At 45.9% G+C, this 13997-nt stretch overlaps 1 protein-coding gene across 1 annotated transcript in view; it reads left to right on the plus strand.

The window, feature by feature from the left end:
- LOC144142162 (arylsulfatase I-like) overlaps positions 1-13997 on the plus strand; it is a 44331-nt gene that overhangs the window by 20669 nt on the left and 9665 nt on the right. Inside the window, exons 4-6 of the mRNA XM_077673547.1 lie at positions 3068-3178; positions 6274-6399; positions 7555-7678. Coding sequence (XP_077529673.1) covers positions 3068-3178; positions 6274-6399; positions 7555-7678 — 361 coding nt within the window. The remainder of the gene's footprint in view (positions 1-3067; positions 3179-6273; positions 6400-7554; positions 7679-13997) is intronic.

The raw sequence follows: 13997 nt of genomic DNA on the forward strand, positions 1-13997 counted from the left end.
CCATGGGATGCGATGCAGTGCTCCTCATTGCCCATGTGTAGGTTCGGGTCTAGAGGGCACTAATGTTTAAAAGCGATACTCTTTTTTCGGTTTGCTAAAGGCAAACATTTCGCTCTGTTTATCTTAATGTCTATCCATCCGTCCGTCCATCTGTCTGTCTGTCCACAAAACCATCTGTACACCCAACCATCTGTCTGTCTGTCTGCCCGTCTGATTCTGTGTCTCTCTGTCTGTCTGCTGTCGTTCTGTCTGTCTGACTGTCTGTCTGTCTTTCCGGCTGGCTGGCTGGCTGGCTGGCTGGCTGGCTGGCTGGCTGGCTAGCTGGCTGCGCGTCTAAGTGTCGGTATGTATGTAACTGCATCCATTATTTTGCCCGTCTGGCTTTCGGTCTTTCGGACATCGAACCGAAACCAATAAAAGCTGAAGGGTGCAGTATATACAGGGTGTCCCCGCTATCATGCACCAAGGTTTAAAAAAAGATTAATGGTGTAACTCGAAGAAAACCTAGTGCATAATGTTTGCAGTACTGTGGAGAAGCGGGTAGCATTCTTTTCGTTAATGAGACTTAACTAATTAATTCTAATGAATTATCTAACTCGAGAAATACTGTCCTAATCACTAAAGTGTCAATGAGGCACTTGTAGGTACCCACGAGGGGCATCTAACTGCGGTATTTTCAGCGACGAACTAATTGCGTACTCATTTATTCTGACTGGTAAAGAAAACCCGCGAAATATGAAAAATACCACGTGACGGCGCCTCCGCGCGCACTAGCGCGCACCGTAAAGCAATGCCCTCAAACAGGCTGCCTCTGAGTTAGCCGGAATGAAATAAACAAAAGAAAGAAAGAATAAATCGCGACCGAGTTTGTGCCTTATCTGCACACGCACCCCACGAATCTTGCTGCGGTTGCCTTGCTGTCGCTCTTTCCATGCATGCCATTATCATGGTGATGTGCTGTCTCTTCAGGGTGACAGGCGAAGCAGTTGCTTTCAATCAGCTTATTTGGGGACGCTACTTTACAATGCGCGCGGAAGCGCCGTCACGTGGTATTTTTCATATTTCGCCGATTTTCTTTATCAGTCAAAATAAATGAGTACGCAATTAGTTCGTCGCTGAAAATACCGCAGTTAGATGCCCCTCGTGGCTACCTACAAGTGCCTCATTGACACTTTTGTGAATAGAACAGTACTTCTCGAGTTAGATAATTAATTACAATTAATTAGTTAAGTATCATTAACGAAAAAATTACTATCCGCTTCTCCACAGTACTGCAAACATTACGCAGTAGGTTTTCTTCGCGTAACGCCATTGCTCTTTTTTTATATGTTGGTGCATGATAGCTGGGACACCCTGTATAGTGAGGAAGTCCCAAACAAATCAGGCTGCTCTTATGAGGTACAAAATGTTACATTATCCAACGGAAAGGAAACCGTGGGTGTAAGAGGCAAAATACGAGTACAAAACCAATAGTACCAGGCCTCTTAAAATAAAATTGTAATAGGTTTCAGAATAGGCAAAAGTCCTGGGCTATCTCCATTACTGTGAAATCTGGAGGGGGGCGAAGCATGCAGTGTGTAAGTGTATTCTTAGCACCTCGGCGTTATCGCCAACGGAGAATAAATTGTTCGGGGGTGGAGGTATACAGCTTTGCTGTAAAACTCTCGTGTCTTTCAAGCCTTAAGCTCTCTAACGCGAGGCGTAAACGAGTGTCCCAGTGTTTTTGTCACGTGATACGAAGTGCTTCAGCACGAGGCGTAAACAAGTGTCCTGGTGCTTTTTTTCAGTACCCGTTACGAATCGTTCTAGCACGAGGCGTAAACGAGGGCCTGGTGTTTTAGCCCCGTGACTACATGACACGAAGATTACAATGACGAGAGGAGACGCCAACATCCGCAGCCCCTAAAAACTACGCATTAACAACGCAAATGGGAGCGAGATAAACTCAAACAAATATAAAGATTCGGCACGTGCAGTTCCAATGTAAGCAAAAAGAAAAGAAGAAATAGAAGCAGCACCTTCCAACTAACGTCGCCTTATATTATTCGCAATCGCGGCAGCAGAAAACGGTGTAACAGCCATTTCTCCGTTACTCGCCCTTTCCTTCACCGCTCGCTATCCTTCGGACGTGGTGCCGGCCTGAGTACCGTCTGCTGGGCAGTGCCACTTCACGAAAACTGTACGAACCAATTTACATTGTTTGTCCGGGCTTCGAAAGGTGGTGGTCCGACGCCTGAATGCTTAGGGACCCTAGGGCACGTAGTTTCTCCGCTGATCTTGTGATGCGGCGCGCTGCGGCGGTTACGACTCAGGTGTCTCAACTGCTCTCATTAGAAGGCGACTGACGTGACAGGCAAAGTTATGCACGCGTCGCTCTGCCAAGAGACGGCCGTCCCCATCTAGAAAGCGGAAAATTGCAATTATCTTAGCATAGCCTGAAAAGCATTCATTAGGTGCGGGACAAATGGGAGAGGAAAAGAAGCATTGTTCGGACGGGGAGAAAGGAAAGGCAGTTACTAGTCATTTACGCAGGCAACTATGATTTTTTTTGAGAACGTTGAAAGCAAACCAGCCGGATTTCCGGCCAATTTTTTCCCATCCCACAAACATACTTACCGAAAAGCGATGAAAGACTCGGGCAATCATATAAGAATTCTGCCGCGCGTAATACACGGGTCCTGAGAGGTTCGCGTGGGTATTGCAACAGAAGATAAATATTACGTTTCTCCCCCTTTCATGTGTTTCCAGACTTTATTCTGACCGTATATAAAGCGTTGCTCTCTCTCTCCTGCGTACGTGAGCCCCGTACTAATGCGTGCAATACAGTGTTCCCATTCTGCTTCTGCTACTCGTTTGTAATAACAGCGCCAGTAACAGCAATCATATTCCTTGTCTGATGAGGTGCTTTCATGTACGTGGATATATCTACGACGGGTACTGCGTTAACTGCTTATGCGGTAAGAATATCTGTTTTAAGGCTTCGCTTGAGTGCTTTGTTTTACGTGAGACGCGTGCTTTTTCCCAGTGAAATAAAAAACGCTGCTAACAGGCTTTTCCCTCTTTTCAGTGGGGCATAGGACATTACACTGTCAACCACACCCCTACCCAACGGGGCTTCGATACATTCTATGGAACCTACATTGGACCTGTTGATTACTATACACACGAAATGGAATTGGTAAGTACACGTGAATCGCATTTGGGGTATCACCAAATGAGGCGTTTCGGAAAAAAACATTTCACCTGAACGGAGCTTTAGTAATGTTGTGTCAGAAGTATTCCCACCTTTTAAAGGGACACTAAAGATTGGAAACAAGTTGGCCTATATCGGTGGCTACGATGCCGAGAATGCAAATACTCCACTCTCGCAACCGGCAGTTTTTAACGCGGGAGAAAGTGCCAGAAACGTGGAAACAGGTGTCCACGCCCCGTAAGCATTTGGGTACTACGGTTTGTGACGTCACAAAGGGTAAGAACGGCGAGAGCACCTTGGATAAGCTTCTATAAGTGTTTTCTTGAAATACACAGTTACGAAGTGGTTGAGCGAATGAAAAATTCCAAGACATGAAGGTAGCGAGGCTGAACGCAACCTTCACAACCATCACGCAAGTTTAGAATCCACGATTGCAGCCAATTTGTTTCTTCTTTGCTGCCGCAACGGCCGTTACTCCGTCGTTGTTGGCGTTATTGTGAGCTCCGTTCATTTTATTCGAAGTGATTAGCCTTGGACATTACCTTTGGGTGTGGGGGTGGGGGTGTACGCTATGACGTGTCGTTCTCGTTCCGAGCAAGTGTTGCGATGATTCCGGCGGACGCTGGAGTTTGTTTCCTGCATACCCTGGCCAATTCTTTTAAGTGGGTATGCTTGGGCTAACAAACGCACGCCGGCCACACAGGGCCGTCGCCGCGAGTCTAGCACACACGAGCGCTAGCAATTCACCTGCCGAGAGACAGCTGCGCGGCCCGCGCGCTCACTTCCGCGCGCTCCGAGATTTCTCGGTATTTTTAACTGCCGGCTGAGAAAAGTACGATTTGGTGAACAGCTTTCCTGTTAATATATGTAAATAAATGCTTTCCTTGAGCAAATGTAATAGAAAAAACAGGCTAAAGCTTTGATAATTTGCGAGACAGGCTGCTTTCCTCACGCTTCACTAGACCATCATGGTTTCACTTTCGTTTTGGAACAAGCATTGGTTCGCAATTAGCGACGTCATTAACCTACTACGGCTACTCCCAAGCTTTTGCAAGCAATACCCTCGGTAGGAAGCTGCAGAAACTACATGTGGTTAAGCAATCCGCCGGTCGGTCTGCGTGCGCGGATATCGCTATCGGTAAAGAGTGCCTGCAGCCGGTTGGAAACTTATCGCTCGTAAACGGTACAGGGTACTTACTGCAAGTGTTTATCTGACCGATCCGACCTAGTTATCTTCTGTTCGGCGTGACCCGCTGAAGATAAACATCACATAAATGCGTGTGCTGCTTGGCTCTACATTTCGTTTTATGTTTAGGCCCGGGAGACGACGGCCCCAGAGGACTACTCGACACGGCTGCCGTGAAGAGAGTGCTTATTTTGAGCTACGTTCGAGAGACAGAAGCAATATGAGATTGCCACGATAGCGACGAGGGGAATTGAAGGCGGCCTCCTGAACAGTGCGGCGGGCAGTCGCGCTTGCAAGACATTTAAAACGGTTGTTGTCGCTACAAAAAAACTCCCACCTCCCCTCGCGGGAACTCCTGTGTATATGCGACGCATAGCCGGAGCGGCGAAGGGACCGCGCTTTATAGCGCGCATAACGTTGAGGGGACTGCGTAAGCCGGTCCCAGTCGATGACGACGTGGCCGTACTTGTAAAGCGGCGTGGACTCTAGGTGTTTGAGCCAATCGTGGATGTTGCTTCGCCGGAGAACGGCACACCGGTTATATGCGCAGCGCCACCGAAGAGAGGAAACCGCAGAAGAGAGAGTACTGCACATGCGCCGGCCCCAGCGCGTCTGCCGCGGCTATGACGCAACGTGCCGCGGCTATGACGCAACACAATCCAACACAATCCAACACAATCCAATCCAATCCAAATCGAATCCAAGCCAAGCCAAGCCAAGCCAATCAAATCCAATCCAATCGAATCCAATCCAATGCCCCTCGCGAGAGAGTGTTCGCTATCGGAGAGGAGAGGGGGTGAGCGGCGGAGAGCGCAGCTGGCGCTGTGAGGAGAATGGGGGAGGGGTGGACAACTCCGACGACGACGACGACGACGACGACGACAACGACGACGACGCCGGAAGGACAAGGCGAGTGAATCAGATGCTCTGCATCTAAAAGGCTTCGCTCATGGCCATGCTCGACGGGGTCGAATTGGCCGGTGTAGGCGGGGACACCGGCCGCTCCAGCATTTAAAAGCATTTCTCTTTCCATCAGTGACAAATCCTAAAAACCCAAGCCAGCGTCTTCTACCCGCCAAACGTTGTCATAGTCGGTCATGGCTTAGAAAATTGTTACCGTTGCCATCTAGAGAGCGCGAAGCACCCACCGTTCAGGCTCTAGACCACACCGGTGCCCCGCTCCGAGTTTATGGCGCAATGGGTACGTGATGGAAGAACGAAAAGGAACTGGGATGCAGAAATTCAAGTTATATTTTTTTTATTTCTGAGCAAATTACGCATCTTCGTTCGTCGAACAAAAGGCAAGAGAGCTACGAAACGTATGATGTTTCAGTTAAAGTAAAAGTTTGTTCAGCCTTTAGAGTCCCTGTAAAGAGGGTCCAGCACTTGTGCTACGTTGTAGTGGACCTAAGCAAGGGTGGCTGATGTCTTTACTCATCCGTTTTGTTATGAATATGCAAGAACGTTAAAAGGGCAGCAGCTATTTTTCTATATGCTTGGCCTAAACTTCTGTTTTTTGCGTTGTTGGCTTGTCCTAGCACGTCATTATACTCACATGTAGGTTATGCGTTATATACAGCAACTTATCGGCCACTATTTGTCACTACTCTCTGCACCGTATGAAGAAATTTCAAACACTTTTATTTGAAAATTGTCGCTTCACCTCTACAATAAAAACTGTGGACGTAAACTTTGGAGAACCTCACTGAATTACTAGCACACAGTCGTGTGACTACACGAATGCCTTCAAAAATTCTGCACATTACTAAACATTCACACAATGGTGTTGCAATACGAACACGGTCAGCATCACCGGCTGGTACCTGATTAACCTGGCTTGTTCAGCGCTATATCATATTTTCACGCCCATTAAAATGCTCTTATGGGTGTGCAGGGGGGCCACCGTGGACTCGACTTCTGGGAAAATGATCAACCATTGGCATCTGTACGTGGCCGCTACCTGACAACGCTTTTCGAAGAGCGAGCCGAACACATCATAGCGAACAGAAACACTTCAAAGGTGAGAAAGTTGCGCTATTACGAGTACTTCTAATCGGCCGGTTACGTTTCACTGCATGCGGTGTCAATACACACAATGTCGTCACAGGGGTTATTTGTAGAAACAAACGGAATTAGCAGAACAACAGACTCTACACAATAAAAAACGGGTTCTACATGCAGAATTTACTGTCATAAATGCTAAACGTATGTGCGTTAGTGAGTGACACACCCTAAAGGACATGGTTTTCCCGACGGGCCCCAACTCCATTCTGGCTTCCCGCCTTCCTATTTGTCCTGGCCTTCCTCGAAAAGGTGAACCTTATACAACGGCTGTATCCCAATGCCATCCGGTCAGCCGTACGAGCTCATTATCTCTTTCTTTCTCTCCCTCTTTTTTTGTGCCCATTTGTTCTCACCTATCGCCTTTCACTCCCCCTCTCCCTTCCCCCATGCTGGTTTTATACTGGTGAACTCCCAAATGAGCTTAAAATATCCCCAGTCCACTTATTTTCCACTTTATATATAAATAAATAACTTGCACTTACAAGCATACGAGGGCGCGTCCGAGCATTGAGTTCTAGAAAGGCAGTTAAACGTATTAACCATGAGGCCCACGGCTATTGCCATTAGCTGCGGAAGACACACGAAGAGATATACGACAGCTACAGCGTATATCAGGCGTTTTTTTTTTTCAGAAGATCACGACGCACGAAAATCACGACTCAAAAGGTCTTATCTTTTGAGCTTTGTAAGAAACCGAAGATAATCTATCACTTCAGGACGTGGAGCTGCACTGCCAATGTGATTTTTTGATGGTGGACGGTTGCGCCGTGGAGCTAAATAACATTGGCTTATGTCTCCGGATCTCCGATAGCTTAGACGCAGAACACAAGGATAATTCCCAAAACCCAGCAGAATGACCACTTTAAACAGTGGAGCTCTCCTAGGGTTGGCCCTCACGGCGTCGTTGCTTGTATCGCACTTTCCGGGACAGGTTTCTCCGCATCGCAAAAAGCAGTTTATTTATTCGGGCTTTGATGTCAAAAAACAAAATGTGATCATTGGGATTTTGGGACTGAGATTTTTTTCTGCACTAAACATTGTTTTCCACAGTTTGAAGTACCAATGAGTTTGCGCCGTTCTTTCAAGCAAAAAACCTTGCTCCTCCACGCAGCCACTGTTTCTGCTGTTAGCCCACCAAGCGACGCACGGGGTCCCGGGTAAGACACCCGCTGCTCCACGGAATAACATCGACAAGTTTTTCTACATTAGAGATGAAAAGAGGAGGGCTTACGCCGGTGAGTGGGCTTCGTTCCTTTCTTGTTGGTGTAACAATTTCTCTCAATATTTCAAAGTGTTAAAAGATTGGATTTTATAAAAACAGGATGAAATAGTGGGTGGTTTGAACTGCTTCGTCACTAAACACACGTGTTCCACCCATGTCATAAAACCGTATTTTTTTCAGTTACACAACTTATCCGGCCCCCGAGTTGTCCCCGTTGCATTGACATTTGCATTTCCACTGATAATGTCACTTTACTATGCCAGCGGCAGTGATTACAACAGAAGTAAACAATATTTCTTCAGAAAAAAATGTCACAAAGTAACACTGTGGAAATTGCTGCGCACATTTATGCAATTTCCAAGTACTGATCAACATTTCACTTTATTTTTGGGTTTTTAAGAATGATGTCTTTTCCTGTGACGCTATGAAACGCTTCAGTTGTAGGTCTTGTATTCTTTGACCGAAATTATTATTGGTGTTAATGCTCCCACGAAAGAATTGCGATGCGCTGCTTGTTATGAGTTTTGTTACAGTTGCGTTACAGTCACGCGCCCCATCTGGATAATCCTTTAAGTGGTCGAATACCTTTTTTAAAAAGCTGACATTCCTTTACCCTTTCCAATGACTCATCTAAAAGAAACTTACCTTTCCATGTCTGTAGCGAATGACGGTTTTTGCAGTGGCAATTGCTTCATACCCTCTTGTTATTTATATAGCCGAATTTGCTGCTTTGTGACTGAAATGTAAATGTATATTTGTACATTGTAGAATTATATTTTCTATCTTGTGTTTTAAAGCAAAGCTTTCTGCGTCTTACTGATGGCGCACGTACTCGAAAATGAACTGCAGGAAGTCGAGCTTTCCCTGACATTGATGATGATCGCGGGTGAAGTGTAGCGAAATTATTACGCTTCGTTGCGAAGCTTCGCAACAGCTCCGCTAGGTGATGTTCTGAACGTTGATGAGCAGCAGAGGGACGCCGTGACGGAAGAGCGCGACGGCCAACGCATATAGGCCTAGAGTCACAGTCTGAGGTGAATATCGACCGCTGTTACTCACAGCTCGTCGTGTGATGAAAATAACGTTGCTACACATGCGGCAAGGCTTAGCCGAAGGAGGATGGGTATAACTTCGCATTTCCAGGTTCGGGACGTTAACCAGTCATAAAATGTTCTTTTTTAACACCTTGAACTAGCACCTACTCAAAAAAGTACTTAGCCTACACCAAGCAGCCGGTAGCGATTCATGCCGTAGACCCTTAACCCAAACGTCAGGCCTACAAAGGCGATACTGAAGAGTTGTCGCGGTTATTATAAAAAAGTGCTCTACACTAGAAAACAGGTGGATAGCTTGAGAGCAGCACATACTCGCAGTGTAGGATTGCCCGACCAAGAAAACCATCAAAATAAAGCTTCGCTTTCAACAACCGTCGTCGTTTGACTGAGGGGTGCGATATTTTTTTTTCTTTCTCCAGTGTTCAACAAGACGAGCTTTACGGTCTAGTCGGCCCATCGGTTGTTTACTGGAACCAAATAAAATCCTGTCTATCTATCCATTACTTGTATTGTGGGCAATGAAGGCGGAGATGCGATACACAAATATCTGACGTCATGAATTTAGCAGCTTAAGCCACAATTGGTGCAACTAGGCAACTTTTGAATAAACCGGTAAATCACAATCCGTTTCTAAAGTCACATTCAATTCCACGCCTGCTGGTGATTCAATATGCACGTTTATTTAAACTGCACTGTACAAAAGTTGGCACAGCTGGCTTTAGTGCTGCAACGACAGAGAAACAGCGGAACTGGCGGCCCCTCTTCCTTCGTCGGAGACCTGGCTGTCGCACCTCGGGTGGATTTACCAACTTGCGCCGGAAAGTTCTCCATTACTGTCGGGCCCGGATCTTTCTGGCCGCAGCCTTTCACATATCTCCCAAAGTGGACTACATCAACACGTTAGCTAAAACCCACGGCAAGCGGGTTTGCAAACTTGGAGTCTGTAGCGCGAACTCTCCACATTTCCCGCATGAAGCACGTGAACTCGCGAGTAGAAGAGCACGCGACACGTTCCGCCACGTACGCTGGGAAGAGTGTTCTCGGAGGTGTAGCTTGCCGACGCCGGCTGCTCCTCACGAGGCGCACGGTCAATTGCGGTTGATCTTTTTTCTTTGTAATTTTTATGGCACGCTTTATGGCGGGACCAAATGCCTAAACAGCTGTCCTGGAAAACGCCTGATGGCAAAAAAAAGGCTTTGGATTTCCACTGACGTTTGGATAATACCATTGATGTCGAGCGCACAAATCAGTTCACTAGAATTTACAATAAATTTTTTCTCCAAATCGCACATTCTCCATTTTTCTAAGTTTCTATGGACATTATAGTTGCAAAGCTTTGGATTTGCAGTGACGGTTGGAACCACTATAAAACTAATGCTGTCCACAGAAAAAAGCAGTTCACCCTAGTTTACAATAAATTGTTGCTGCTGCTGCGACATGCACATTCCCACTTTTCCCCAAGTTTCTTGTAGAAATTATAGTTTTATTCACATGCTGTCGTTATTGCAAGACAAAAAGATACGGTCTTGTTATTAGTACCTGTCACCTTTCTTGAACAGCAATAATTACCAGTATGATCATTGGAAACTTCTTCACGTATCAATACAGACCTAAACGTTTCTGGAGCAGTCTCACCCAGAGCTCTAGTCCTATAACGAATAAGCATCCGTTTGCACAAAAGCCATGTTAAGGAGATTAAGGAAGCCAGTTAATGTCTGTGCAAAGGAAGTTGAAAAAATTTTTCATGCTATAAATTGTAACAATGCAATTGCCTGTCTTCAATTCGGTCGCATAAATATACCAAAACCAAAGAAAAAACTTGTATACGTCGATGGCGCCCTTCTTCAAATATGCAAACGTTGTTTCTAATACTCACACCACAATCGAAAAGAAACAGCCTTGAGCAAAGCCAACAGAATTTATTTTGGTTTATTTACCCGCATACGGAAGACACGCTTCAGAAACAAAACTCTGCGTCACGCCTATCCTTCCTGCATTAGAGTCCCATAGAACGTTACACAGCTTACAGTTGCAGTACATTGTAGTAAATGAAGCCTTTCATTTCAACAATTCAATTCAATTTGTATTAAACTTCAATGCAGGAGATTATTAAATCGCAATAAACAAGGAATACGCAAACCAAAACTATTTGATAGCCCCATACGCAAACAAATTCCCTTCGATATTCTTTTCTTCCGCAAGCGATTGTCTGGTTTGAATACACTTCCGCATGATGCAGCAAAAAATGCATGGACAGACACACCCAGTTCAGACGTCGCTGCCTACATTTACTAAACACTGCCGGGGCGAGTGTACGGGATTCCAATTAATATATTTATTGTGCTGTACGGGTTAGGGATGTGTCATGGCGCTCAATTGTATGTTGAATTCACATCGGTTGCAGTCTGGTGGCCCAAGTATAGTACATGTTTCGCGCAGTCCTGTTATTATGACCGGTTTTGTCGATATTAAAAACACAATAGTATTCCTTCGGATATTTACACGCAAATATTTTCGCCTGTATGTCAGCTGTAAGCCTGTTGGTCTGTTCTGTCATTCTGTCTGTCAGTGCCTCGTTTCAGTTGCCCGTTAAAAAGTTTGAAGAACACCTGAGGCAAACATTCCGAAACTACTAAATCTGCTTGTATGCTTGATACTAGTCTACATTGTAATGCAAAAGAAAAGAAAGAAGGCTTATTTAAAGCAAAAAGCAAAACACAAAAACATAGCTTATGCATGTACCGATCTCCTAAGTAAAAATAGTCCAGGACGTAATTTTTGAGAGAGAGAGAGAGAGAGAGAGAGAGAGAGAGAGAGAGAGAGAGAGAGAGAGAGAGAGAGAGAACTTTATTACGCAATAATGCGAGAGTGGTTCCTCAGTCCAGGAGCCCATGTGCTGTCCAGGCTGCCGTAGCCCTGACCACAAGCAAAAGCAGGTCCTCAGGTCGACAGCTGGACAGCAGTACGTACCACTGCTCAGGGGAAGGGGACGGGTTCAGGGACGCAAGGTCCGACTTTTTTGTGCAGTCGAATAATATGTGTGTCAGAGTTCCTGGTTCGTGGCAGAATTTACACTTATCAGAGTACTGTGTGGGAAAGAGTAAATGCATACGGATGGGGTGGGGAAAAGTACCTCCTTGAATTTGTCTGGGTGTGGTTTCTTGACTTTTGTTCAAAGATGTGTGAGGACTGGGGAACGTCGGCCTCGTGGTTCTGTAGTATTGCGTGATTTCTTGGTAGGTGAGGAGAGGTGCGGAAACAGCCCCGGTCTCAGCGGCTCGGTGAGTGACGTCTCGAGCCTGTTGATGAGCAAAATTTTCGCCCGTCAGTGCAGAGTGGGCGGGAGTCCACACAATGTCCACCCGACGGGTAGGCGGAAGTCGGCATGTGGCGGGGGCCACCCGTCCCGACAAGAGCCTGCGGCAGGCGGCTTGCGAATCCGTCAATATAATCTTGGAGGTGGTTTGGGTAAGGGCGAGCGCAATAGCTAATTCTTCAGCGTCCAGGGAGGAAGTTGTCCGAATTGAAGCGGTGGTGATGAGGGCGTTCTTAGATGTTACCACTGCCACCATAGTTTGGTTATCTGGGTAACTGCCCGCATCTGTGTAAATTACGTCGGATCGGCTGCTGTAAAGTTTTTCGTGGGCTTTTCTACGGGCTTCTCTACGACCAGGGTGGAGATCCGGGTGCATGTTTCTGGAAATGGGGAGCACAAAAATAGATTGGCGCCAAGTGTCGGGGATGGTGACCAGGTACGTCTGGTCGGGGTATAACCATTGAATATTTCCAAAGAGCGCGCGGCCTGCATTGGTTTGGGCAAGTCGAAGAGCGTTAGAGAGCAAACGCCAGAAACCCGTAAAAACAATGTTTACACACAAAATACGTAACATGGTCGAACGCAATGCTGGAGCTCGTGACCAAATCGCTATGCCCAACAGTAACAAAATGTTCCAAAAGATAGCGCGCCATCAGTGCAAACGCGGTAGAATTGAATTCAATTTAACACACCTCTACTGTTTCAATTTAGGGGGCAGAAACAGGAGGGGCCCAGCGTGAAAGATTGGCAGGGGAGAGTATAATTTCAGGTAGGTGAGAGGGACTGCCGATATGTCGTCTTTCGCGTCATTTGCAGCTAAGCGTGCAGGCACGAGGCCAATTTGAGTCTTATGTGCCGTAGATTGTCGTTGCTTTTTATAGTGTGTTATACCACTTCAAGTAACCACAATGCACCATTCCTTTCTTTGCCAACATGTGGCTGGCAGTATGTACTACAAAAAAATAAAACAACTATCTTAAGATTATATTTCATTGCATTGTGCGTTTGGCGGATACGGACGCAAGTGTCATTACCAGTGTACTTGAATATTAGCGGACATTAAAAGGTTCCAGTGACTGGGTGGAGCACTTTTTTTCACACCGCCCACCGCCATTTTGTAAGAGTATTTTTTTAACTAAATACAACTTTCGCTTGTTCTCAATCATACGCAAACGTCACAACAAGCAAGAATTTTAATCTCTGTACAAGATTGCAAGGCTCTAAGGCGGAAGTCTTTGCAGCGCGGCGGACGTTTTTGTGTAAAAAAAGGCAAATCTTTTTCACCGCATAAAATGGTGCTTTGCTAAAGGCGGTGCTCACTCAACCCCACATCGCATTTTCTTTTCACTCTTAGGAACCATGCATGGAAATTAAAGTTTCTCTGATCAAAAGATATCATATTCATATAAACTTCAAACAAGATATTGTGATATTGAACAAAAAATGTTAAACCGTGGCGAATGTTTGGAAAGTTTACAGTGAGATCTCTGTGATTGATTGATTGATTGATTCTATGGTTTAACACGCCGAAGTGACGCAGGCAATGAGGCGCACCGTAGTGGAGGGCTCCGCATTAAATTTGACCACATGGGGATCTTTAACGTGCGCCAAAATCTCGTACAGAGGGCCGTTTCCGCTTTTCGCCTCAATCATAAAGCGGCCGCCGCGGCCTGGAATAAAACCCGTGTTTTCGTGCTTTGGTAACAGAATCTTGTTTTTGCGCTTTGTGAGTGCCAACCCAAATCAACGCAAAGAAAGAAGGCTAGGGAGACATTTGAGGGGCCTCTATTTTCGCTAAGCAGCGAAAGGCGCTAAGGCGTACTTACCGCATTGATCAAAGTATTATGTTGCCGGCCTATTATACCTCACTGTAGAGTGAATTTCCAAAGTAGTATTTCTTGCGGTTTTTCCGTTTCAAACGTATTTGGTTGCTTGACCAGCGCCGAGTAAGCTCCGAAATT

This window comes from Haemaphysalis longicornis, unplaced genomic scaffold, assembly GCF_048455015.1.
Source record: "Haemaphysalis longicornis isolate Haplotype H1 unplaced genomic scaffold, Haemaphysalis longicornis Haplotype H1 scaffold_6, whole genome shotgun sequence".
NCBI classification, from domain to species: domain Eukaryota; kingdom Metazoa; phylum Arthropoda; class Arachnida; order Ixodida; family Ixodidae; genus Haemaphysalis; species Haemaphysalis longicornis.